At 37.2% G+C, this 27,989-nt stretch overlaps 1 protein-coding gene across 5 annotated transcripts in view; it reads left to right on the top strand.

The window, feature by feature from the left end:
• The window catches only part of NINL (ninein like), a 191,251-nt gene that overhangs the window by 55,120 nt on the left and 108,142 nt on the right, over positions 1-27,989 (top strand). Inside the window, exon 2 of one of the 5 annotated variants that reach the window (XM_081291936.1) lies at positions 25,241-25,395. The exons of the other annotated variants lie outside the window; for them this stretch is intronic. Coding sequence (XP_081148062.1) covers positions 25,359-25,395 — 37 coding nt within the window. The 5' untranslated portion in view covers positions 25,241-25,358. The remainder of the gene's footprint in view (positions 1-25,240; positions 25,396-27,989) is intronic. 5 annotated transcript variants of the gene reach the window in all.

Genomic DNA, 27,989 nt, shown 5'->3' with positions numbered 1-27,989 from the left:
AGTGGCTGGGGAGACTGAGGCAGAAGGATCGTGAGTTCAAAGCCAACCTTAGTAACTTAGTGGAGGCCTTAAGCAACATGGCAAGACCCTGTCTCAAACTAAATATATATATATATATATATATATATATATATATATACACACACACACACACACACACACACACACACACACACATATATATAAAGGAGGGCTGGGGGATTTGGCTCAGTGGTTAAGCACCCTTGAGTTCAGTTTCTGGTACAAAAATAGTTACATTATTAAAGACTTTAGCCAAGCCTGGTGGCACATACCTGTAATCCCAGTGACTTGGGAGACAGGAGGATTACAAGTTTGAGGTCAGCCTCAGCAATTTAGTGAGACTTCAAGAAACTTAGCAAGACTCTGTCTCAAAAAACAAAAAGAACTGGGGATGTGGCTCAGTGGTAAAGCCCCTCTGGGTTCAATTCCCAGTACCTAAATAAATAAATAAGACTTTAAAATCAGATCATCCTTTTCATTTTATGTGAATTTAATCAGAGCACAATTGACATATAATATTCTGGTTTTTCCACATGTAATTAGAGATCATCCAGTGTTATCACCCTTAAGAGTTTGTTCTTTCAATGTGTTATATTAGTTGTATCTAACAAGGTTTACACAGCAGTAATTTTTATCAAGTCTGTACAATGCAAGTAAATTTTCTAAGACATATGCCTTTGTACACTATTTATTTATTTATTTATTTATTTATTTATTTATTTATTTATTTTTTATATTTTTTATTTTTTAGTTTTCGGCGGACACAACATCTTTGTTGGTATGTGGTGCTGAGGCTCGAACCCGGGCCTCACGCATGCCAGGCGAGCGCGCTACCGCTTGAGCCACATCCCCAGCCCTGTACACTATTTATGAATTCTCTCAATCATGATTTTTTTTTATAAAAAGGCAAAAAAAAAAAAAAAGTAGAAGGAAAGGAAATGCTGCCAATGCTGAGGGCTTTTTTCTTTTATCTTCCCGGTCCTGGGAACTGGCTAGCCAAGATGGTTCTTCTTCCTTTTATATGGGCTATGAGAAGGACCTGGTTTCAGTTCTTGGCATTGTACCACTTGTACATCAGAAGGTACTCTAGAAATGAAGTCACATGGTTCATTGTTATCAACTGCATACAGACTCCAAAGTGTTTTTTGAATTTATTGATGCCCCAGACAAGGACAATGTATCTTAGTGGAAAGAAGTACAAGATGACTATAAACACGCAGAGGACTACAATAGCCAACCAGCTTAAGAATGGGATAGTCCAGTTAAAAGTATATACTTTCAGTATCACAGATTTCAAGTTTATAACATAAGGTTATTGAAAAAAATTGGGTAGAGATGTGCAGTCAGTTTTCACGAGTCAGTATATGGTTCCAGCTACCCCTTTTTTAGCCATCTGGTGCCTTTTGATAAGGTAGCCATTAAAGTTGTAAGATAGGAGGAAAGGACAGTGGGAAGGCTGTTCCTTGGCTATTGAGCTATTGACAGTTTTGAACATCAGCAGCTGTTTAGAGTAGATAGAGGGATCAGGAAAGCTACCACATGCTTTGAGTGGCAGGGAAGATGATGCAATTAGAAACATCACTTTTGCCCCCTTGCTGGGCCTTTGTCCATTTCATCTGGTCCTTCAGTTTTCTGAGAAAATCTCTCCATTTATATGTTCATGAATGGGGTTTCCATTCCTTGTCTGTTAAATGGTCTAATTGAACTAGTTGCTCTCTGGTATTTTCTGAATGCCTTCTCTGATATTTTGTAACACTTTATTCAGATTGAGAGGCATGGGGAAGTAAGGGGAAATTTGTATTGATAAATTTGTATTGATAAATTTGTATTGATATTGATAAGGTTAGAGAAATCACTAACGAAACGTTGAGTAAGAATCCATGTGAGGAATACTTGCCAAACCTGCTCCATGTTAAAAATTCAAGTTTATACTTACTAAGAAAATAAGCAGTTACTCCTCTGCTCAGTGAAGTATCCATCTGCATCTGCTGTTAACAAGTATAACATATATAATATTGTTACAAGTATAACATATATAATATTGTTTGCTCCATTTTAATCACAAGTATTTCCCCTTTCCCTCCCTTTTCCCTAAACTCCTTCTACTCTATAGGTTTCCTTCTATTTATTTTTAAATTGGTACATATGGTTATATATAGAATGGGAATGAATTGTGATATATTCATACATGCACATAGCATAATTTACTGTAGATGGTATGGGTCATTATGATGCCTGGGGCTATGGAAATGGGCCTGCTCTTTCCTTCTGGATGTCTTTAGGGCTTCTTTGTTCTGGTGCTCTGAAATTTCATGAGGATGTGCTTCATGTGGGTGTTTTTCATTTGTTGTTCACACAGTAGAGTTTGCAACATGTCTGCTTGAAAAAAAATCTTGTGTTATTCCAGTAATTTGCCCTTCCATTTTCTTGATTTCCTTTTTGGGACCGTAGAAGGGTGTGGAGAGCTTTGGGGTGCTTGGGTTTTTGTTGTTGTTGTTGTTGTTTTGGGGGAGGGGGAACTGGGGAGAGAAAAATCTAGATAAAAGTGCCTTAGGAGAACAGAGCCAGGAAGTTTCAGAAAGCAAGCCACTATATTTTGAACATTTTTCTGGTTTTATTTGTTTTAAAAATTTTTAAATTTTAATTTTTAGTGCATTTTACTGGGGTTAATTTTGACATATTCATAAATGCATATAACAGTTTTCTTCATTTCAATCCCTGATGCTACCCACTTCTTTCCCTTTCACTCTCCCTTCCTTCCTCACCCTGATCCCCTTCCTCTCCTCTATTGGCCTTACTTCTGTTTTTTTGTTTATTTGTTTTGTGCATTATAGTTATATATAAAATCAGAATGCATTATGATAGACTCATACATGCACATGGAATACTTTAGTCAACTTTATTCCCCAGTTTTCCCTTTGCCTCACTTGTTCCCTCACCCTTGGTTCTCTGCTTCTATTCTACTGTTCCTGCTATTTTCACAAAATCCTCCTTTCATTATTCCTTTTTTCTTTCTAGCTTCCACGTGAGAGAAAACATTTGACCTCTGACTTTCTGGGTCTGGTTTATTTTGCTCAGTTTGATGTTCACCAGTTCCCTCTGTTTACCAGCAAATGCCATTATTTCATTATTGTTTATGGCTAAGTAGAACTCCATTGTGTATATGTATCATATTTTCTTTATTGACAGGTGCCTAGTCTGGTTCCATAACTTAGCTGTTGTGGATTGTGCTAAACATTGGTGTGGTATCACTATAGTACTGATTTTTAGTTCTTTTGGATAAATGCCAAGCTGCTTCTTTTTTTTTTTTTTTTTTTTTTTTTTAAGAGAGTGTGTGAGAGAGAGAGAGAATTTTTTAGTATTTAGTTTTTAGTTTTCAGGGGACACAACATCTTTGTATGTGGTGCTGAGGATCGAACTTGGGCCGCAGGCAGGCCAGGCGAGCGTGTTACCGCTTAAGCCATATCCCCAGCCCTCAAAGCTTCTTTTTTAATCTCTCTGCATCTTACTGTTTTCTTGAAAGTTAATTTATTATTTTTTTTACACATTGAGAAATAGTAGATATAGAGTCATGCTAACAAATAGAAGATTCAGAAGCTTTCTGAACATTGCCTTCTTTTCTCTCAAAGTTCTTTCTGTTCCTCTTTTATAAGTATGTGTTTGATTGCTTTAGGTTCTCTGAATAACCTTAAGTAAACTCCTTTTCTCAATATCCTTGAGCTGTTTACATCTTTTGCTGTGTAAGGTAATATTCTCAGGTTCTAGGGATTAGAAAATGAATATATCTTTTATTCAGTCACTTTTCAATTATTTTAGAATTTCTTTCAATTCCCCCCCCCCCAGAGTATAGGTTTTGTATTTTTGCTTAAATTTAACAAGCATTGAATTTGTGATGCTATCAAATTGTTCTTTTTCTTTAAATTTTTTTCCTTTCTTTTTAAAAATTTTATTATTTAGTTTATTTATTTTTGTAGTGCTCAGAATCAAATCCTCTGTTATCATTTATAGTAGACAAGTGCTGTACTCCTGAGCCATGTACCCAACCCTCACAATTGTTTTCTTAATTGTGTTTTGGATTGTTTTTTGCACATGTACAACTGATTTTTGTATCATATATGGGAAATTTGTCGATCTCATTTATTAGTTCTAATAGTTTTTAGTGAAGTACTTGGGATTTTTTTAAATTTTAATTTGTTATGTATGACAACAGAATGCATTACAATTCGTATTACACATAGAGAGCACAATTTTTCATATCTCTGGTTGTACACAAAGTAAAGTCACATCCTTTGTAACTTCATACATGTATTTAGGGTAATGATGACCATCATATTCCACCATCTTTCCTACCTCTATCCTCTCTCCCTTCCTTTCACTCCCTTTTTCCCCTTTGCCCTATCCAGAGTTCCTTTAATCCTCCCATCCCCACCCTGACACACACACAGCATATTATGAATTAGCATTCTTAAACTAGAGAAATCATTCAGCATTTGTTTTTTTGGGATTGGCTTGCTTCACTTAGCATTAGATTCTCCAACTCTATCCTTTTACCTGCAAATGCCATGACTTTATTCTCTTTTAACTGAATAATATTCCATTGGGTATATATACTACATTTTCTTTATTCATTCATCTACTGAAGGACGTCTAGGTTGGTTCCACAGTTTAAGTATTGTGAATTGTGCTGTTATAAATGTTAATGTGGCTGCGTCCTTCTGTAGTATATTGTTTTTAAGTCCTTTGGGTATAGACCAAGGAGTGGAATAGCTGTATCAGAAGGTGGTTCCATTCCCAGTTTTCCAAGGATTCTCCATGTTGCTTTCCATATTGGCTGCACCAATATGCAGTCCCACCAACAATGTATGAGTGTCCCTTTTTCCCCACATCCTCACCAACACTTATTATTGTTTGTATTCTTTTAAAAAATATTTATTATTATTATTATTATTATTATTTATAGGTGGACACAATATCTTTATGTGGTGCTGAGGATCGAACCCAGTGCCTCATGCATGTGAGGCAAGCACTCTCCCTCTGAACCACAATCCCAGCCCCTATTGTATTCTTAATAGCTGCCATTCTGACTGGAGTGAGATGAAATCTTAGAGTAGTTTTGATTTGCATTTCTTTAGTTTCTAGAGATGTTGAACATTTTTTCATATATTTCTTGATTGATTGTATATCCTCTTCTGAGAAGTGTCTGTTAGTTCCTTAGCCCGTTTATTGATTGGGTTATCTGTTTTTTTGGTGTTAAGGTTTTTTTTTGTTTTTTTGTTTTTTTGGTTTTTTTTAGGCACTGTTCTTTTAAGTGGTTTATTTTATTTTATTTTATTTTTATTTATTTATTTATTTTTTTAATTTTTTTACTGGTTGTACACAACATTACAAAGCTCTTGACATATCATATTTCATACATTAGATTGAAGTGGGTTATGAACCCCCAATTTTACCCCAAATGCAGATTGCAGAATCACGTCGGTTACACATCCACAATTTTACATAATGCCCTATTAGTAATTGTTGTATTCTGCTACCTTTCCTATCCCCTACTATCCCCCCTCCCCTCCCCTCCCAACTTCTCTCTCTACCCCATTTACTGTAATTCATTTCTCTCTTTGTTTATTTTCCCATTCCCCTCACAACCTCTTATATGTAATTTTGTTTAGCAATGAGGGTCTCCCTTCATTTCCATGCAATTTCCCTTTTCTCTCCCTTTCCCTCCCATCTCATGTCTCTGTTTAATGTTAATCTTTTCTTCCTACTCTTCCTCCCTGCTCTGTTCATAGTTGCTCTCATTATATCAAAGAAGACATTTGGTATTTGTTTTTTAGGGATTGGCTAGCTTCACTAAGCATAATCTGCTCTAGTGCCATCCATTTCCATGAAAATTCTATGATTTTGTCATTTTTTATTGCTGCATAGTACTCCATTGTGTATAGATGCCACATTTTTTTTATCCATTCATCTATTGAAGGGCATCTGGGTTGGTTCCACAGTCTAGCTATTGTGAATTGTGCTGCTATGAACATCGATGTGGCAGTATCCCTGTAGCATGCTCTTTTAAGGTCTTCAGGGAATAGTCCGAGAAGGGCAATAGCAGGGTCAAATGGTGGTTCCATTCCCAGCTTTCCCAGGAATCTCCAAACTGCTTTCCAAATTGGCCGCACCAATTTGCAGTCCCACCAGCAATGTACAAGTGTACCCTTTTCTCCACATCCTCGCCAGCACTTGTTGTTGTTTGACTTCATAGTGGCTGCCAATCTTACTGGAGTGAGATGGTATCTTAAGGTGGTTTTGATTTGCAATTCTCTGACTGCTAGAGATGGAGAGCATTTTTTCATGTACTTGTTGATTGATTGTATATCCTCCTCTGAGAAGTGTCTGTTCAGGTCCTTGGCCCATTTGTTGATTGGGTTATTTGTTATCTTACTGTCTAATTTTTTGAGATCTTTGTATACTCTGGATATTAGGGCTCTATCTGAAGTGTGAGGCGTAAAAATTTGTTCCCAGGATGTAGGCTCCCTATTTACCTCTCTTATTGTTTCTTTTGCTGAGAAAAAACTTTTAAGTTTAATTAAGTCCCATTTGTTGATTCTAGTTGTTAACTCTTGTGCTATGGGTGTCCTATTAAGGAATTTGGAGCCCGACCCCACAATCTGTAGATCGGAGCCAACTTTTTCTTCTATCAGACGCAGAGTTTCTGATTTGATATCAAGCTCCTTGATCCATTTTGAGTTAACTTTTGTGCATGGCGAGAGAAAGGGATTCAGTTTCATTTTGTTGCATATGGATTTCCAGTTTTCCCAACACCATCTGTTGAAGATGCTATCCTTCCTCCATTGCATGCTTATAGCCCCTTTATCAAATATAAGATAGTTGTAACTTTGTGGATTAGTCTCTGTGTCCTCTATTTTATACCATTGGTCCACCCGCCTGTTTTGGTACCAGTACCATGCTGTTTTTGTCACTATTGCTCTGTAATATAGTTTGAAATCTTGTATCGCTATACCACCTGATTCACACTTTCTGCTTAGAATTGCTTTTGCTATTCTGGGTCTTTTATTTTTCCATATGAATTTCATGATTGCTTTATCTATTTCTACAAGAAATGCCGTTGGGATTTTGATTGGCATTGCATTAAACCTATAGAGAACTTTTGGTAATATCGCCATTTTGATGATGTTAGTTCTGCCTATCCATGAACAGGGTATATTTTCCCATCTTCTAAGATCTTCTTCTACTTCTCTCTTTAGGGTTCTGTAGTTTTCATTGTATAAATCTTTCACCTCTTTTGTTAGGTTGATTCCCAAGAATTTTATTTTTTTTGAGGATATTGTGAATGGAGTGTTTTTCCTCATTTCCATTTCAGAAGTTTTGTCGCTGATATACAGAAATGCCTTTGATTTATGCGTGTTGATTTTATATCCTGCCACTTTGCCGATTTCATTTATTAGTTCTAGTAGTTTCTTTGTAGACCCTTTTGGGTCTTCTAGGTATAGAATCATGTCATCTGCAAATAGTGATAATTTAAGTTCTTCTTTTCCAATTTTTATGCCTTTAATTTCTTTCGTCTGTCTAATTGCTCTGGCCAGTGTTTCGAGAACTATATTGAATAGAAGTGGAGATAGAGGGCATCCCTGTCTTGTTCCGGATTTTAGAGGGAATGCCTTCAACTTTTGTCCATTCAGAATGATGCTAGCCTGAGGCTTAGCATAGATAGCTTTTACAATGTCAAGGTAAGTTCCTGTTATCCCTAGTTTTTCTAATGTTTTGAACATAAAGGGATGCTGTACTTTGTCGAATGCTTTCTCTGCATCTATCGAGATGATCATATGGTTCTTATCTTTAAGTCTATTGATGTGGTGAATAACATTTATTGATTTCTGTATGTTGAACCATCCTTGCATCCCAGGGATGAATCCTACTTGATCATGGTGCACTATTTTTTTGATGTGTTTTTGTATTCGATTCGCCAGAATTTTATTGAGGATTTTTGCATCTAGGTTCATTAGAGATATTCGTCTGTAGTTTTCTTTCTTTGAGGTGTCTTTGTCTGGTTTCAGGATCAGGGTGATGTTGGCCTCATAGAATGAATTTGGAAGAGCTCCCTCTTTTTCTATTTCCTGACATAACTTGAAAAGTATTGGTATTAATTCTTCTTTAAAGGTTTTGTAAAACTCTGCTGTATACCCATCCGGTCCTGGGCTTTTCTTGGTTGGTAGTCTTTTGATGACTTCTTCAATTTCATCCATTGATATTGGTCTGTTCAGATTGTGTGTATCCTCCTGACTGAGTCTGGGCAAATCAGATGACTTAAGACATTTATCGATGTCTTCACTATCCTCTATTTTATTGGAATATAGGTTTTCAAAATAATTTCTAATTGTCTTCTGTATTTCTGTAGCATCTGTTGTGATATTGCCTTTTTCATCCCGTATGTTAGTAATTTGAGTTCTCTCTCTTCTTCTCTTTGCTAGCATGGCTAATGGTCTGTCGATCTTATTTATTTTTTCGAAGAACCAACTTTTAGTTTTGTTAATTTTTTCTTTCTTTTTTTTTTTTAATTATTTTATTGTTGGTTGTTCATAACATTACATAGTTCTTAACATACCATATTTCACAGATTGATTCAAGTGGGTTATGAACTCCCATTTTTACCCCGTATACAGATTGCTGTGTCACATCAGTTACATTTCCATTGATTTACAAATTGCCTTTCTAGTGACTGATGTATTCTGCTGTCTATCCCATTCTCCACTGTCCCCTCACCCCTCCCCTCCCCTCCCCTCCCCTACTCTCTCTCCATCCCCTCTACTATAAATCGTTTCTTCCACTTATATAATTTTCCTCCTACTCCTCCTTTCCTCTTATATGTAATTGTGTATAACCCTGAGGCTCACCTTCCAGTTCCATGCAATTTCCCTTAACTCTCACTTTCCCTCCCGCCTATCATCCCTGTTTAATGTTAATCTTCCTCAAGCTCTTCGTCTCTACCCTGTCCTTGGTTACTCCCCTTATATCAAAGAAGACATTTGGCATTTGTTTTTTAAGGATTGGCTAGCTTCACTTAGCATAATCTGCTCTAATGCCATCCATTTCCCTCCAAATTCTATGATTTTGTCATTTCTTAATGCAGAGTAATACTCCATTGTGTATAAATGCCACATTTTTAATCCATTCATCTATTGAAGGGCTTCTAGGTTGGTTCCACAATCTTGCTATCGTGAATTGTGCTGCTATGAACATCGATGTAGCAGTGTCCCTGAAGCGTCTGTTGTAATATTGCCTTTTTCATCCCGTATGTTAGTGATTTGTGTTCTCTCTCTTCTTCTCTTCGTTAGTATGCCTAGGGGTCTGTCGATCTTATTTATTTTTTCAAAGAACCAACTTTTAGTTTTGTTAATTTTTTCAATAGTTTCTTTTGTTTCAATTTCATTGATTTCCGCTCTGATTTTAATTATTTCTTGCCTTCTGCTACATTTGCTGTTGTTTTGCTCTTCCTTTTCTAGGGCTTTGAGTTGGAGTTTGAGCTCATTTATTTGTTGGTTTCTTCTTTTTTTGAGGAATGACCACCAGGCGATGAATTTTCCTCTTAAAACTGCTTTCATTGTGTCCCATAGATTCCGATATGTTGTGTCTGTATTTTTGATTTCCTCCTTTATGTCTTCTGTAACCCATTGATCATTCAGTAATATATTGTTCATTTTCCATGTGATGTAGGATTTTTCCTTCCTTCTTTTATCATTGATTTCCAGTTTCATTCCATTATGATCAGATAAAATGCATGGTATTATCTCCACCCCTTTATATTTACTGAGGGTTGCCCTATGGCATAATATATGGTCTATTTTTGAGAAGGATCCATGTGCTGCTGAGAAAAAAGTATATCCACTTGATGATGGTTGATATATTCTATATAAGTCAGTTAAGTCTAGGTTATTGATTGTGGTATTGAGTTCTATAGTTTCTTTATTCAACTTTTGTTTGGAGGATCTGTCCAATGGTGAGAGAGGTGTGTTGAAGTCTCCCATAATTATTGTGTTGTGGTCTATTTGATTCTTGAATTTGAGGAGAATTTGTTTTATGAATGTCGCAGCACCATTATTTTGTGCGTAAATATTGATAATTGTTATGTCTTGTTGGTGAATGGTTCCTTTTAACAGTATATAATGACCTTCTTTATCCCTTTTGATTAACTTAGTCTTGAAGTCGATTTTATTCGATATGAGGATGGCCACCCCTGCTTGCTTGAGAGGACCATGTCCGTGGTATATTTTTTCCCATCCTTTCACCTTCAGCCTGTGTATGTCTTTTCCAATCAGATGTGTCTCCTGGAGGCAGCATATTGTTGGATTTGTTTTTTTAATCCATGATACCAGCCTATGTCGCTTTATTGGAGAGTTTAAGCCATTAACATTCAGAGTTACTATTGATATGTGGTTTGAACTTCCATCCATGTTTGATTGTTTATCCTTTTTTAAAAAAAATTTTAGTTTGTTTCTTCATAATTGTCTTTCCCCTCGCCCTCTGTCTTTGCTGAGGCACTTCCCACTGATGGTTTTGGTTATTGTTTTTCATTTCTTCTTCTTGTAGTGTTTTGCTCAAAATGCTTTGCAATGCTGGTTTTCTGGCTGCAAATTCTTTTAACTTTTGTTTATCATGAAAGATTTTTATTTCGTTGTCATACCTGAAGCTTAATTTTTCCTGGATACAGAATTCTTGGTTGGCATCCATTGTCTTTCAGTGTTTGAAATACATTGTTCCATGACCTTCTTGCTTTCAGCGTCTGTGATGAAAAATCCGTTGTTAACCATATTGGTTTACCCCTAAATGTAATCTGTCTCCTTTCTCTTGTAGCTTTTAATATTTTCTCTTTGTTCTGTATATTGGATATCTTCATAACAATGTGTCTTGGCGTTGGTCTACTGTGATTTTGTGTGCTCGGTGTCCTGTATGCATCTTCAATTTGTATATCTGTTTCCTTTTTTATTTCTGGAAAGTTTTCTGTAATTATTTCATTCAGCAGGTTTCTCATTTCCTTGGTTTGAATCTCTGTACCTTCTTCTATCCCGATGACTCGTAAGTTTGGTTTCTTCATGTTATCCCATAACTCTTGGATGTTTTTCTCGTGATTTTTTACCAGCCTTTCTGAGTTGGCTAGACTCTTTTCAAGATGGTATATTTTGTCTTCATTATCTGACGTTCTGGTTTCTACTTGCTCCACTCTGTTAGTGATACTCTCAATTGAGTTTTTAATTTGGTTTATCGTTTCCTTCATTTCTAGAATTATTGTTTGATTATTTTTTATAATCTCTATCTCCTGATAAAGATGCTTAACTTCTTCTTTTATCTGTTTATGAAATACATTCTCAATGTGTTCTTTCGCTGCTTGAATTTGCTGTCTTGTATCCTCTTTAAGGTTCCATTCCATCTGTCTAAGGTGTTCCTTGAGTTCTTTATATGACCATTTTTCTGATGACTCTAGTTCCTCCTGAATATTTAGGCTGTCCTGCATTGTTTGTACTCCTTTTCTTCCTTGTTTTTTGAAGCTGCTCATGTTACTTCTTGCTCTGTTTGACTGCTGAGTTACTGTTTACTCCTATAAATTAATTTGATGCTTGGGAGGAAAGGTATTTGAAGGGAAGGGAAGAATTCTTTAAAGAGAATGAGAGTAGGCAGGTAGAATTCAAGGAAAGGGGGAATAAGAAACATGAAAAGACTGAAGAAGAAAAAAATAGGAACTAAAAAAGAAAAAAATTAAAAAAAAATAAAATAATAATAATAATTTAAAAAAATTAAATTAAAATTAGTAGAAAAAAATTAAAAAAAAATTTTGTAAAACAAAATTAGTAAAACAACAAGAAAGAAAAAATGAAAATGAAAGAAAAACGCAAATCAAAAAAAAAGAGAAAAGAAAAAGAAAAAAAAAACCTAATAAATTCCGTCTTAGAGTTTGATTAACTTCTCTTCCAGTAGATGGCGCTGTGCCCACCAGGTCAAGTTTCTCCTGTCAATACGCGGGAACCAATCACTGTGCAGCAGCTCCTCCCAGACTGGACGAGTCTCCAATCCTGAGTGCCTAGGGCCTCCTCTTGTGTCTAGTCACTTCCCACTTTTCCTCTAGCCATGCCCCTCTCACGGGTGCCGCTCACCACAATACTGGCTACACGCCAGGTCTGCTGCTCCAGGGAGCCCTGTTTTCATGAACGACTGGGCACACTCTTCCAGTTTGCCATTCCCTCAGACCCTAAGTTTGTAGAGCTTGGGGCTGAGAATCCTCAGCGGATTTTACTTGCCCTCCGGTATCCACTTCCCCGTAGCTGTATCTGCCGGTTTCAACGAAGTTATCTCCTCCACAGCAGTCTGATGACGTCGTTTCCCTTTGCCGGGCGACCAATTCAACGGGTGGGTCCTTCTCTCCCAAGCCCCGTTTCAAACCTGTGGCCACTACTTATGAAGGCTCGGTAGGCATTTACCTACGTAGGATGAGAAGGGCTGACCAGTTGTTTCAGCCGGATGAATTAATGCCGAGTCATAGTTGTTTGTCTGCGGGAAGCAGGTGACCGGGAGTTTGAATTCAGCGGATCAGGGCTCGGTGCATGTTCTTGGATCACTTGGATTTTAAATTGTCACTCATCTTATCAGCTGTTTCATTTAATTCGGCAGCTCATTCGCGCGGTGAAGAGTCTGCTCTATGGTGCACCGCGGGAGGCGACGGCGGCAGCGGCGGCGGCAGCAGCGGCCTTCGGGACCCCCCGGGGAGGGGGTGCGGGTTGGGGGAGGGGAGGCGGCGCCTCGGGGCGCGCGGGCCAGGTACTGGACATGCGGGAGAGCGGGCGGGGTGGGGGAAAGAAATTGAGATCTAGATTTAGAGACTGAGCTTGGGAGGAGAGACAGCTGGGGATAAGCAAGGCGGAGAGGCGGAGAGGAGAAGGAGATGGGGCCGATAGAGCCGTGCAGCTGGGGCTGCAGCCTTACTGCTCGCGCTGAAGTCGTGATGGACTCCCTCCACCTTGGCTGGATTAGTGGCGTATTCACTCCACCTAGGCCCCTTTCTTGACACGGTCCTGGGTATTTGTCGACAGATCTCCTTTAATGATCTTTACCTCATCTTTTCAGACGCAGCAGCGTGGGGCACGGAGCGGCTTACTCACTTCCCGCCGCCATCTTCCTAAGTGGTCTGGTGTTAAGGTTTTTGAGTTCTCTATATATTCTAGATATTAGTGCTCTGACATGCAAGTAGTAGAAATTTGTTCCCAATTACTAGGCTTTCTATTCACCTCACTGATTGTTTCTTTTGCTGAGAAGAAGCTTTCAGTTTGAAGTCATCCCATTTATTGATTCTTGATATTAATTCTTGTGCTATAGGAGTCTTATTAAGGACCTAATCCCACATGATGGAGATTGGGGCCTAATTTTTCTTCTAAAGGACACATTATCTCTGATTTAATTCCTAGGTCTTTGATCCACTTTGAATTTTGTGCATGGTAAGATATAGGTGTTTGATTGCATATGGATTTTTCAGTTTTATCAGCACCATTTGTTAAAGAGGCTTTTTTCTCCAATATGTTTTTGGCACCTTTGTCAAATATAAAATAACTGTAATTATGTGGATTAGTTTCTGTGTCCTCTGTTCTGTTACATTGGTCTACAAGTCTATTTTGGTGCTAATACCATGATATTTTTGTTACTGTTTCTCTGTAGTATAGTTTAAGGTCTGGTATAGTGATGCCACCTGCTTCACTCTTCTTGCTAAGATTGTTTTAGTTATTCTGGGTCTCTAATTTTTCCAGATGAATTTAATGTCTGCTTTTTCTATTTCTGTGAGGATTGTCATTGGGATTTTAATTGGAATTGCATTAAATTTGTATAATGCTTTTGGTAGTATGGTCATTTTGACAATATTAATTATGCCTATCCAAGAACAAGATAGATCTTTCCATCTTCTAAGGTCTTCTTTAATTTCTTTCCTTAGTGTTCTGTAGTTTTCATTATAGAGGTCTTTCACCTCTTTTGTTAAGTTCATTCCCAAGTTTTTTTTGTTTTTGTTTTTGTTTTTTTGGGGGTAGTTTTCTTCATTTCTCTTTTGGAAGATTTGTTACTGATATACAGAAGTGCCTTTGATTTATGGGTGTTGATTTTGTATCCTGCTATTTTGCTGAATTTATTTACTAGTTCTAGAAGTTTTCTGGTGGAATTTTTTGGGTCTTTTACGTATAGAATCATATCATTGGCATATCCATATCCCTTTAATTTCTTTTGTCTAATTGCTCTGGCCAGTGTTTCAAGAACTATATTAAATAGAAGTGGTGAAAGAGAGCATCCCTGTCTTATTCCAATGTTTAGAGGGAATGCTTTTAATTTTTCTCTATTTAGAATGATGTTGGCCTGAGGCTTAGCATAGATAGCTTTTAAAATTTTGAGATATGTTCCTGTTATCTCTAGTTTTTCTAGTGTTTTGAACATGAAGGGGTGCTGTATTTTGTTGAATGCTTTTTCTGCATCTATTGAGATGATCATATGGTTCTTATCTTTCAAGTCTATTGATGTGGTGAATTATATTTATTGATTTCCATATGTTGAACCAACCTTGCATCCCTGGGATTAATCCCACTTGGTCATGGTGCACTATCTTTGATATGTTTTTGTATTTGATTTTCCAGAATTTATATATATATATATATTTTTTTTTTAATTCATTTTTATGTGGTGCTGAGGATCGAACCCAGAGCCTCACATGTGCTATGCAAGTGCTCTACCTCTGAGCCACAACCCCAGCCCCAATTTGCCAGAATTTTATTGAGAATTTTTTTCACCTATATTCTTTAAAGTTATTGGTCTGAAGTTTTCCTTTTTTTTTTAATATATGTCTTTGCCTGGTTTTGGAATAAGGGTGATATTGGCCTCATAGAATGAATTTGGAAGTGTTCCCTCTTTTTCAATTTCCTTAAATAAATTGAAGAGTATTGGTATTAGTTCTTCTTTAAAGATGTTGTGGAACTCAGCTGTATATACATCCAGCCCTGAGCTTTTCTTAGTTGGTAGGTTCTGATGGCGTCTTCTGTTTCATTGCTTAAAATTGATATGTTTAAATTGTATATATCATCCTGACTCAATTTGGGCAAATCATATGACTCTAGAAATTTGTCAATAACTTAGACATTTTCTATTTTATTGGAGTACAAGTTTTCAAAATAATTTCTAATTATCTTCTGTATTTCTGTAGTGTTCATTGTGAGATTTCCTTTTTCATCATGTATGTTAGTAACTTGAGTTTTCTCTCTCCTTCTTTTCATGAGCATGGCTAAGGGTTTGTCAGTTCTATTTGTTTTTTCAAAGAACCAACTTTTTGTTCTGTCAATTTTTTCAATTGTTTGATTTGTTTCAATTTTATTGATTCCAGCTCTGATTTAATTATTTCTTGTCTTTTCTGCTTTTGGTATTGATTTGTTCTTCTTTTGCTATGGCTTTGAGATGTAATGTTAAGTCATTTATTTATTGACTTTATCCTCTTTTAAGGAATGAACTCCATGCCATGAACTTTCCTCTTAGAACTGCCTTCATAGTGTCCCAGAGACTTCAGTATGTTGTATCTGTGTTCTCATTCACCTCTAAAAATTTTTTAATCTTCTTGATGTCTTTTGCAGCCCATTGTTCATTCAGTAGCATATTATGTAGACTCCAGGTATTGGAGTAGCTTTTATTTCTTATTTTATCATTGATTTCTAATTTTATTCCATTATGATCTGATAGAATTCAGGGTAGTATACCTCTTTTTTTTAATATTTTCTAAGAGTTACTTAGTGGCATAATATATGGTCTGTTTTATAGAAGGATCCATATGCTGCTGAGAAGAAAGTGTATTTGCTCATTGAAGGATGAAATATTCTATATATGTAATTTAAGTCTAAGTTATTGATTGTATTATTGAGTTCTGTAGTTTCTTTGTTCAGCTTTTGTTTGGAAGATCTTTCCAGTGGTAAAAGAGATGTGTTAACATTACCCAAAATTATTATGTTGTGGTCCATCTGATTCTTGAACTTCAGAAGAGTTTATTTGATGAATGTAGGTGCTACATTGTTTGGGGCATATATATTTATAATTGTTAAGTCTTGTCAGTGTATGGTTCCCTTAAGCAATATATAGTGTCTTTCTTTATCCCTTTTGATTAACTTTAGTTTGAAGTCTACTTTATTTGATATGAGGATGAAAACTTCTGCTTCCTTCTTCAGTCCAAGTGAGTGGTATGATTTTTTCCAACCTTTCACCTTTAGTCTATGCATGTTCTTTCCTATGAGATGAGTCTTTTGGAGGCAGCATGTTGTTGGGTCTTTTTTTTTTTTTAATCCAGTCTGCTAATCTATATCTTTTGATCGGTAAGTTTAGGCCATTAACGTTCAGGGTTATTATGGAGACATGATTTGTATTCCCAGCCATATTTGTTATTTAATTTGACTTCAGGTAGTATACCTGACTTGGTTTCTCCTCTCATTAGTGTGTTCTTTAGTGTAATACCTCCCTCTGCTGATTTTCATCAATGTTTGTTATTTCCTCTTTTTGGAATATTTGCCAAGGATGTTCTGTAGTACAGGCTTTCTAGTTGTAAATTCTTTTAGCCTTTGTTTTGCATGGAAGGTTTTTATTTCATCAAATATAAAGCTTAGTTTTGATGGATATAAGATTCTTAGTTGGCATCCATTTTCTTTCAGAGCTTGGTCTATGTTGTTCCATGATCTCCTGGCTTTGAGGGTCTGGGTTGAAAAATCTGCTGAGATACGAATTAGTCTTTGTCTATATGTGATCTGATTCCTCTCTCTTGTGGCTTTTAAGATTCTATCTTTATTCTGTATGCTAGGCATTTTCATTATAATGTGCCTCAGTGTAGATATGTTGTAATTTTGTACATTTGGTGTCCTGTAAGCCTCTTGTATTTGGTTTTCCAATTATTCTTCATGCTTGGGAAATTTTCTGATATTATCTCATTCATTGAAGAGATTATGCATTTCTTTGGTTTGAAACTCTGTGCCTTCCTCTATACCAGTAACTCTGGGATTTGGTCTTTTGTGCTCTCCCATAATTCTTGGATGTTTTATTCATGGTTTCTTACTGTCTTCACTGTGTGGTCAACTTTATTTTCCAGATTGTATACTTTGTCTTCATTATCTGACATTCTGTCTTCCAAGTGATCTAGTTTGTTGGTTATACTTTCTATTGAGTTTTTTATTTGGTTTATTGTTTTCTTTATTTCAAGGATTTCTGACTTTTTTTTTTATTCCAGAGTCTCTATCTCTTTCTTGATGTAATCTTCTGCTACCTGTATTTTTTATCTCTTATCTCTTTGTTGGAGTGATCAATTTCTGCCTGTATTTGCTCATTTAGGTCATTCTTTAATTTATAGATCATTTTAATTATGAACCTTCTGAAGTCCTTCTCTGACATTTCATCAACTTCGCTGTCCATGGGTTCTGTTATTGTAGTATCCTAGTTTGTTTGGGCCACTTTCCTTCCTTGTTTTTTCGTCTTCCTTTCTTACACTGTGGATCTGAGACATTACAGTTTCTACCCTATATTCTTATAGTGTCTGTGCAGATTGTCTGTACCTCACCTTGATGTTGGGCTTCCAGATCTTGCTGGTGTCCTTCAATGTATGCTACTGCAACCAAAGGTGGTGGCAGCAATAGCTGAGGTAACTCGAGTTAGTAGTGGAAGTGCCCCAAGATGAATGCAATGACTTACAGAAATGGGACTGAAAGGGTGAGCCTTATGTCTGAGATGTATATGCTTCTAGTCCCTGTCTCTTGTTAAAAGGTAGGGGCTACTGCATGGAGAAGTCTATGGTGATGTTTCAGTGCCCCAAGATGGAAATGGGTTCGGCTTGTGTTCCCAGGTGTGTGTGTTGGGATGGGGGCAGACTCGGACCTACCCTGGGCCTGGGTCCTGCTCATGTCGGTGTGGACAGATCTGGGCTGGGCCTGAGCTCCTGCTGTGGTCTGCTAGTCAGAAGATATGTTGCTGTGCTGGAGCCTGAGCTCCAGTGGGTATATCATACTTGGGATTTTTAATGTAGAAGATCATGTCATCTGCAAAGAGATAGTTTTACTACTTCTTTTTAAATTTGGATGTCATTTCTGTTTTTCTTGCCTACTTATTATACCTAGAACTCCAGTATAATTCTGATTAGAGGAGCTAAGAATGGGCATTCTTATCTTCTGTTGGATCTTAGGGAAAGATCAGACATTCCATCGTTTATCAATTAAGATGACATTAATTGTAGTTTTCAGAAGTTCCCTTCTATTTCTAGTTTGCTCTTTTTTTTTTTTTTTTTAATTATAAGGGGCATTGGATTTTGCCAAATGCTTTTTCTGTGCCTATTTTGTCCTTTATATTTTTGATTAGTTGTATTTTACTGATTAATTTCAGATGTCAAACCAATCTTTGCATTTCTGATTTAAATTCTACTGGACTTAAATGTATAATTCTTTATTTATATATTGGTAGATATGGTTTGCTAGTATCTTATTGAGGATTTTTGCCTTAATATTCATAAAAGATATTGATGTATGGTTTTCTTTTTTCTTTTCTTTTCTTTTTTTAAATGTTATTGTATTTTTATACACTTATTTATTTATTTATTTATTTATTTATTTTTATGTGGTGCTAAGGATCGAACCCAGGGCTGATATATGGTTTTCTTGTGATACTTTTGTCAAAATTATTTGAGAAGTGTTCCCCTGTTTTTTTGCTGTTGTTGTTTTTGTTTTGGGGAAGAGTTTATGAAGAATTTGTTTACATTCTTCTTAAAACCATTGGTAGAATTGACCAGTGAAGCCATCTGTCTTCATATAATTCTTATTTTTAAATCATATTTTGTTAATTGTTGGTGGATCTTTATTTTTTATTTACTTATATGCAGTGCTGATAATTGAACACAGTGCCTCACACATGCTAGGCAAGCACTCTATCACTGAGCTACAACCCCAGCCCCCTATAACTCTTTTTTTTTAAATAGTTTTTTTTTTTAAAGAGAGAGAGAAGTTTTTTTTTAATATTTATTTTTTAGTTTTCGGCGGACACAACATCTTTGTTTTATGTGGTGCTGAGGATCGAACCCGGGCCGCACGCATGCCAGGCGAGCTCGCTATCACTTGAGCCACATCCCCAGCCCCCCTATAACTCTTAAACTGTGTGTTGATATAGGAAGTCCCTCACAAAGTGAAAGATACGTGCCTGCGCACACACCCCCCACAGTTGTCTTTGAAAAGGATTGATAATAGTTTGTTAGATCATATGAAAGGAAAAGTACGAATTCCTTTCTTAAATTTTTAAGTACAATTTTATGTATATGACCTCTTTAAAAACATTATATGGGTCTGAACTGGGGCTGTAGCTCAGTGGCAGAGCACTTGCCTAGCATGTGTGAGGCACTGGGTTTGATCCTCAGCACCATATAAAAATAAAAATAAGAACCATTATATGGGTCAAAGTGGAGATAATTGTAAAATAGTTAAGTTCTTAGAAAACACTTATGTCCTATGAAGATAGAGAACAAAAAGAGTATTGGTTAGTATAACCAGCAAAGGAAACGCCATATTAATCTTTTAAAAATACTTAATAATATGTTTCACCTAATAAGGACATTATCTCATATAACTGCAATGGTGTCATCTCCTCTGAAGGAACCAACAATGATTCAGCAGCAGCATCAATGTAAAGTCCATATTAAGTTTCTACAGTTGTTGCAAAATGTCCTTCATGGCTATTTTAGCCTTTCAGTTCAGATTCTAAATACTGCATATGTTGAATATGGTTATCTTTTTTCAACTTCTTTGAATGTAGAACTTTTCGTTACCCACTAAAGATTAATAATATTGACCTTTTTCAATAGTGTATTGTAGAATTCCTGTTTCAGACCTGATGGTGTTTTTTCATAGTCAGAGTCTAGTCAAACAGTTTTGGCAAAGCCATTACATAGATAATCTTTGTACTTCTTGTGACATTATATCAGGAAGAACGAAATATTGGCCATTGAGTGTGGTCATTTGGGCATGGTAAGAGCCCTGGTTCTTTTAATTGTGAGTGTATATTTTCTCTTTGTGCTTTATGAGTTGTTGGATCTGTATCTAACTTTTTGAGGAACTGTAAGTTTTCCATAGAGCTGTCTCATTTTATAATCTTACCAATAGTGAAAATTACTGTTGCTCCACAGTCTCACCAACACTGCTATTTTGCTTTATTGATAGTAGCAATCCTAATGAGTTTTGAGGTGGTATTTCATTGTAGGGTTATTTTTGTTTTGTTTTGGTTTGGTTTTGGTACCAGGGATTAAACCGAAGGGCACTTAACCACTGAGCCATATCCCAGCTTTTTTTTTTTTTTTTTTAATACAGTCCCACTAAATTGCTTAGGGTCTTGCTAAATTGCTAAGACTGGCCTCAAATTTGCAATCTTCATACCTCAGCCTCCTGAGCTGCTGGAATTACAGGCATGCACCACCATGCCTAGCTCATTGTAGTTGTGTGTGTTTGTTTGTTTTTTAATATTTATTTTTTTAGTTTTAGGTGGATAAAATATCTTTATTTTATTTTTATTTTTATGTGGTGCTGAGGATTGAACCCAGGGCCTCATGTGTGCTAGGCGAACATTTTTATGTTGTGAATTATAGGTATTCTGTATATATTCTGTATACTAATTCCTTATCAGTATATGATTTGCAAATACTTTCACTTACTGTATAGATTATCTTTCTCTCTGTGGATAGTATCTTTTGTTATACTAAAGTTTTAAATTTTTATGGAGTCCAATTTATTCTATTTTTGTTGTTGTTGTTGTTGTTATTGTTGTCCTAGTCTGTCTTATGCTACTTTATCAGAATGCCAGTAAAAAGGTAATTTAAAAGAAACCAAATTTGTTTCTCACGGTTCTGCTGGCTAGGAAGTATAATATCAAAGCGCAGCACCAAACAAGGGTCTTCTTACTGCCTAATCCCATGGCGGATAGAGAGAAGGCCATAGAGAGAAGGCCAGAAAGATCAAGAGGGAGCGAAGGGCTGGAGAACTTGTTGTGGCTCAGTGCTAGAGAACTTGCCTCTCACATGTGAGGCACTAGGTTCGATCCTCAGCACCACATAAAAATAAGTAGACAAAATAAAGACATTGTGTCCATATATAACTAAAATATATATATAAAGAGAGGGCCAAACTCTCTTTTCTAACAAATCTACACTCAACTAATTCATTCATGAGGGCTCTGCACATGTTCATTAGGGTTGGGCTTCCAGCACATGAGCTGTGGGGGATGCATCGACACCCATCACACTCATGCTCCATGTGTCATATCCAGGAAACCATTGCCAATTCAACATCTTGGAAATTTTCTCCTGTTTTCTTTTAATAATTTTACAGTTTTATCCCTTAATGTCTTTAATCCATTTTTTACATTTTCAAAAATTTTTTAAATTTTTAAAATTTATTTTAAAATATTCATTTAAATTTTATTGATTGATTGATTGATTGATTGCAGTGCTGGATATCAAACCCAGTGGTGCTTCATGCATGGTAGGCAAGTGCTGCACCACCGAGCTCCATCTCTAACTCTTTAATCAATTTTGAGCTAATTTTTGAATGTGATTCATGACGAAGGCCATTCTTTCCAGTACTATATTATTTTGATTATTTTAACTTCGTAGTAATTTTTAAAATCAGGAAGTTTGAGCCCTCTAGCTTTGTTCTTCTGCAGAACAGTTCTCTGGGTGGCCGTGGACCAACCTTCTTCTCTTGCCTTTCTTGCTTTAAGTTCTTAAGAATAATTTTATAATGTTCTGAGAATCCAAGGTCCTCAGATTAGAAAAGGGCTGACTGAAACAGTCTGGGCTTTGTTCCTCTCTTAGGGAAGTAACATCTTGAGTTTGGGAGGAATTGCCCAGGACAGCCTGGACTTTGTTCCTCCCCCCTCTGAAAGCAGGGTGTCCTTCAGAGCTTTGCCCAGTGTATCACATGATCCTTGAAGAAAAGCTGCCCCTTGGAAGCAACTTGTGGTTCAAAATGAGGCACTTGAGCTTTCTTGAGCCTTGGGGGACTGGCTCACAATGGATCTGAGATTTCTTCTGCCTGTCTTTAAGTAATAAATTCTCTTAACTTGTATGTATGTCCTGTCTCACCCAACTCAGGCAAATAAGTAACCAGTTTGAGGTGGACATAGCAATAGCCTTGGGTGTAGTGGGCATAAGTGTATGGACTCTTGCTTCTGGCAGTTGGCATAATGATGATCTTTGTTGTTCTCCATGCAGTGGATGTCCTCTCCTGGGACTGGCAGTTAGAAATTTGCTTCTCACTCTTTTTCAAGATTGTTTTGGCTATTTGGGGATCATTCCAAATTTCATTTGAATTCTAGGATGGGGCTTTTTTATTCTCCAAAATATGACTTTGGGATTTTGATAAGGATTTGGTTGAATCTATAGATTATATTGTCAATTTAACAACATTGAGACCTTGAGTCCTTAAATATGTAATGTCTTTTCATTTAATATCTCTTATTTATATTAGCAGTGCTTTGAGTTTTTAGTATGCACGTCTTTTGCATTCCTGGTTGAACTTTTCTAATTATTTTATTCCTTTTGATGTGTAAATAGAACTTTTTTTTTGGATTGCTCATTGCTAGTGTGTTAGAATTATGGCAGATTTTTTAAAATATATATTTATTTTTTAGTTTTAGGTAGACGCAACATCTTTATTTTACATTTATGTGGTGCTGAGGATTGAACCCAGTGCCTCATGCATGCTAGGTGAGCTCTCTACCACTGAGCCACAACCCTAGCCCCATGGCAGATTTTTTTTTTTTTTTTTTAAAGAGAGAGAGAGAGAGAGAGAGAGAGAGAGAGAGAGAGAGAGAGAGAGAGAGATTTTTTTAATATTTATTTTTTATTTTTCTGTGGACACAACATCTTTGTTTGTACGTGGTGCTGAGGATCGAACCTGGGCCTCACGCATGCCAGGCGAGCACACTACCGCTTGAGCCACATCCCCAGCCCCATGGCGGATTTTTTAATGTTGATTTTGTATTCTGCAACTTTTCTGAATTGATTTATGAGGTCTAACAATTTGCAGGGGGTGGTTTATGTGTGTAAGCTTCAGGATTTTCTATTATATAAGATCATGCCATATATAAACAGATCATTTAACATTTTTCTTTCCCATTAGAAAACTTTTTTTTTTTTTTTTTTTTTTTTTTTGCCTAGAACTTCTGGTACCGTGTTCAATAGAAGCAGTAAAAGCAGTCACTTTTTTGTCTTAATCCTGATCTTAAGGGGAAAGCTTCACTTTTTTACCATTGAGTGTGATTTTCGATGTTTTTTTTTTTCCATATGTGACCTTTATTATGTTGAGAAAGTTCCTTCCTATTCCTAGTTTATTGAGTGCTGTCACCATGGAAGTTATTGGATTTTGACAAATGCTTTCTGCATCAATTGTGATGACCAGTTCCCCCACTTCATTCTATTCATGTAGTATATTATGTTACCTTGATTGATTTTCATATGCTGAACTGTCTTTGCATTCTGGGAATAGATCCCCCTGTTTATGTCATATAATCCTTTTAATGTGCTGCTGAATTAGACTTGCTAGTCTTTGGTTGAGGATTTTTGCATAGGTAGGATAAGGGATATTGATGTATGCTCCTCCTTACCCCATCCCTTGGCATCTGTTTGGATTTGGTATCAGGCCTAATAGAATGAGTTAGGAAATGTTTCTTCATTGCTTAGTATTTGGTAAAGTTTGAGAAAGTTTGATGTTAATTCTTTTTTAAATGCTTGGTAGATTTCACTAATGTAGCAGTTGTACCTGTACTTTTTTATGAGAAGGAGCCTGGCTCTGTTTTAACTGATAGATTCTCCTTTAGTTGTATGCCTATTCGGATTTTCTGTTTTCTTTTCTTTTTCTATTTTTTTTTTTTTTTTTTTTTTTTTTGGTACTGGGGACTGTATGCAATGGTGCTTTTACCACTGAGCCACATCCCCGTTCCTTTTGGTTTTTTATTTTGAGATAAGGTCTTGCTTAGGACCTTGCTAAATTTCTGAGGTTGGGCTTAAATTTGTGATCATCCTACGTCATCCTCCTAGTTCCTGGGATTACAGGCGTGCACCACCATGCCTGACTTAAAACTTGATATCTTCACAGTTTTTGTTCTAAGAATCTACTTTATAGGGAAATAGAACATTATAAGTAACAATTAAATGAGGTATTTGCTTATCTTTATATTGTTGGTAAACAATAAAAAATACAGCTTCTTAAACTTTGACAGAAAAGATAGCTTTCAAGCTGGGCGTAGTGAGTGTTGCACACCTATAATCCTTTTGAGACCTGCCTGGGCAACTTAGACCCTCTCTCAAAAAAGGTGGAGGGCAGGGGCAAGGGATGTAGATCATTGGTAGAGCACTTTCCTAGCATGTGCAAGGCCTTGGGTTAAATCTCCATCAGGGAAAAAAAAAAAAAAGAAAAGAAACAAGACAGCTTTTAAACTTTATTGCTGAGATATGTAGGGACTGTGTATACAAAATAAATAGATGGCATACTCTTTGAAAAATAAGAAAAAGCCATAAGATAGTTAATGCAAAATTTGATTCTAATAGTTTAGAACTTCTGAAGTGTGAAATTGATTATTAAGTGTAAGGCCATTGAGAGTGGTGCCAGGGTCTGCTCAGCTGAAACCTAAAGACTGGCTTCAATATTTTATCAGGATCATAACATCTTTTCAGATAAAGGATGAACAATACAGAATGGCTACTGTCAGTCTTACTCATTGTAGGTGAGCAGGTTTTATGGAAGGCCTTGTTTGGAATTGTTTCCTGTTGCAGAGGTCATTTGAGTCCCCAAATGATCTGCATATGTAGGCTGCGTTTCCTGTCCTCAGTGCCCAACGGCTTCCAGTAGCACTGTGCATAAATTAAGTGCAAATCAACACCTTGCTCATTTGGCCTCCAGAGGGCTGCATTGTTTTGCTGACTGATGACCAAGGACATTTGTCTCTGGGACAGTATTACAGTTTGTTTAAAAACAGGTTTTTCTCCCCTCGATGAAAACAGGATTTTGCTTCACTTGGTAGAAGTGTTTATGTTTGGATTTTAAATTAAGTTTTATAGCATTAGAACTATTAAGATTTTACTCATTTCAATTAAAGAAAAACAAGTATTCCTTTTTAGCTAATTTTAGCAAGTATTCCTCTTTAGCTAATTTTGAGTTAGCTGCTGAATGCTGGTCAAGTCTGGTCAAGTTTTCACGTGGTTTGATGTGCAAACACCTTATACATATGTGGAATCCTGAGGAGTATTAAATAATTCAATTTGAATGAAGAAGAAACTGAAGAGGACGCTAGACTACCCAGGTAAATAGTGTTTATTATTTATAATGAACCACTTTGTTGTAAGGTATACACTTTAGTACCTCAGTAGGCCTAGAAGCCACCCTGGGAACCAGCAGGGTTGCTGATGACTTAGAATTGGACTTAAAATGTTCCTGGCAGAGCTGCCTCAGACCCCACATGGAACTTCTGAGAAGTCTTTCCCTTATTTTATCTTTCTATAAGTCTGCAGAAATATTATAAGGGAAGAGTTTTCTAACCTCTGCCCTCAGGCAGAGGTCTTACCAAGCCAAAACAGATTCCTGGGGTTCATGTGCTGTTCAGCTGATTGCTTTTTGAAGGAGGGTGGGAGGGAGATAGGCGGTGAGGAACTTTTAGAAATAGGATTTAAGTGGCTTGACAGCCCAGTCTAGGTACCCATGTGTGGGAACAGTTATTTTGGTGTTGATAATGTTGGTGGTGATGTTACAATAAGGAAAAAGAGTAAGCAGTAGTTTTCACCTGTGGAGGCCTGGCTTTCTCTGTAACTACCTCCTCAGCTCAGCAAGGCGTTTTATTTAACCACTTTGGCAGCCAGATTGCAGAAGCTGTGACTACCCTGGAGCTTGGGCTTTTGGTGACTGGTCTTAGAGGTCCTGAGGCCTTATAATGAGACCTAGAAAAAGGACACTGGCTTCTTAATTGTAGAGGCAACATTGCCAACTTCCGTGTTTATGTAGAGCTGTCCTTTACAGGTTGGGGAGATTCCTGTGCTATGAAACCTTGGCATCTGATCTGTGGTCTCTCTCCAGTGACCTTGGTGGCAAGAATGTGGTCATTCCCTGAACTCCTTACTACACACTGTTCTAGCTGATATCATTAACATACATATGGCTGTATTTCCAGGGAAATTAGATGTTCATGTTCTAGGACTTAAGGGAAAATGGCCAATCCATTTTCCATATGCATTTTGGCAACATTTATTTAGTACCTACTAGACACTAAAGAGCAGCATTCAAATCATTTGATCAAACTGTGAAAAGGGGTTGTTCAGCAGCAGCTTTGAGCTCTGAGAACCATTGTCCTGAAAGCATCAACTGTTATCATCCTTTGGTCAGGCCTTGAAGCCCACTGTGGTGCTCCACATCCCTGCCTTTTATCCCCAGCACCTGACCCTCTGTATTGGGAGTGGGCACTACACTGGCAGGTACACCCTGCAGCCAGCCACAGGTGGACAGCCTGGGACCATGACTGTTCTGCTAGAGATGCCCAGGGGCTGGTTACTCATCATCTATACCAGGTTCAGGGTTGTCCAAGGATTCCTCACCTAGAAGAAGCTGGGAACTGAAAGAATTCTGGAAAGTATATTTCAGTTTAATTTATTTTGTAGGAAAAATTAAAATACACTGTGTATTAATTTCACAAGGGACAAAACAGACCTATCTACCTTTTGGGGATCACCCAGCTTTGCTAGGATGCTGCTTTTTCAGGATGTCATAAGCAAGAGCAAAAATGTATGGCTATGTTTCTGTGGAGGGGGAGAGGACCCCAACATTTAGCTTCTCTGGGAGGAAGAAAGCTGAACAAAAACAAAAGCTACCTTAGTGATCACAGGCTCCATCACAGTTAGGAGACTGTGACCAAACCAGATGCAAAATTTACACCCCCCTCTCCCCCGGCCTTGCTCCCAGCCCCATGGTTTACTCCCAACCTGGAGAGTGATGCTTGTTTATCTCTCAGTTGATATTACAGGGTTTAGACAGATCAGAGCTTGCCTGAGTACAAGCTGGTCACCAGCACCTCAAATCAGAGAATGTCTCACTTAGTATAACCTGAGCACAGGACCCCAGGAAGAGCCTCCCAACAGAGGCAGCTGCTGGCTCCATGGAAATCACCACCTGTGGGTGGAGGCTGAGTCCCTGGGAGAATGTGTGAGAGAGAAACAAAAATGCAAGCTTTAATATGTGTCTGTACTCCTATCAGGGCCCTGTGGAAGCCTGTGGAAATGTTACTGTGGCCATAAAGGGACTGATTTTACTAAGATGCCTCCATCTCTCCTGAACTACAAATCACTGACAGCCCATCACTGTTTCTGTGTTTACAAGCCACAACCATCCTTTGCTTGAGCAGTTCAGAACCATCCCCTCAGGTAGCTCCCCTGCTGCAAAGTGTCCCTGTCACTGCACAGAATGTTGCCATGCCTGATGGCCACATCAAGTGTGGGCACTTGATCCCATGAAATTTAGCATTTACTTCATATTGTCCTGTACTGTTTTTTTTTTAATTTTTTAAATTGTTGATAGACCTTTATTTATATGTGGTGCTGAGAATCGTACCCAGCGCCTCACACATGCCAGGCAACTGAGCTACCACTGAGCCCCAGCCTCAGTCCCTATCCTGTACTGTTTTCTAATATGTGGGGGAAAGCAGTGGGGAGACTTGGCTCCATGTCAACTTCCACATCTTCCAAGAGCACTTGCTATGTTGTATATGGAACTAACCCCTAATTCATTGATCATTGGGTTGAAATCAGTTTTACTTTGTCCAAGTAACACACTCATGAGGGTTAAAATTTTTTAAATTTTTTTTTTTTTGGGGGGAGTGGGTACCGGGGATTAAACCCAGGGGCACTTAACAAC

This window comes from Spermophilus citellus (assembly GCF_964194105.1).
Source record: "Spermophilus citellus genome assembly, chromosome: 4".
NCBI classification, from domain to species: domain Eukaryota; kingdom Metazoa; phylum Chordata; class Mammalia; order Rodentia; family Sciuridae; genus Spermophilus; species Spermophilus citellus.
This window is presented reverse-complemented; position numbering and strand designations above follow the sequence as displayed.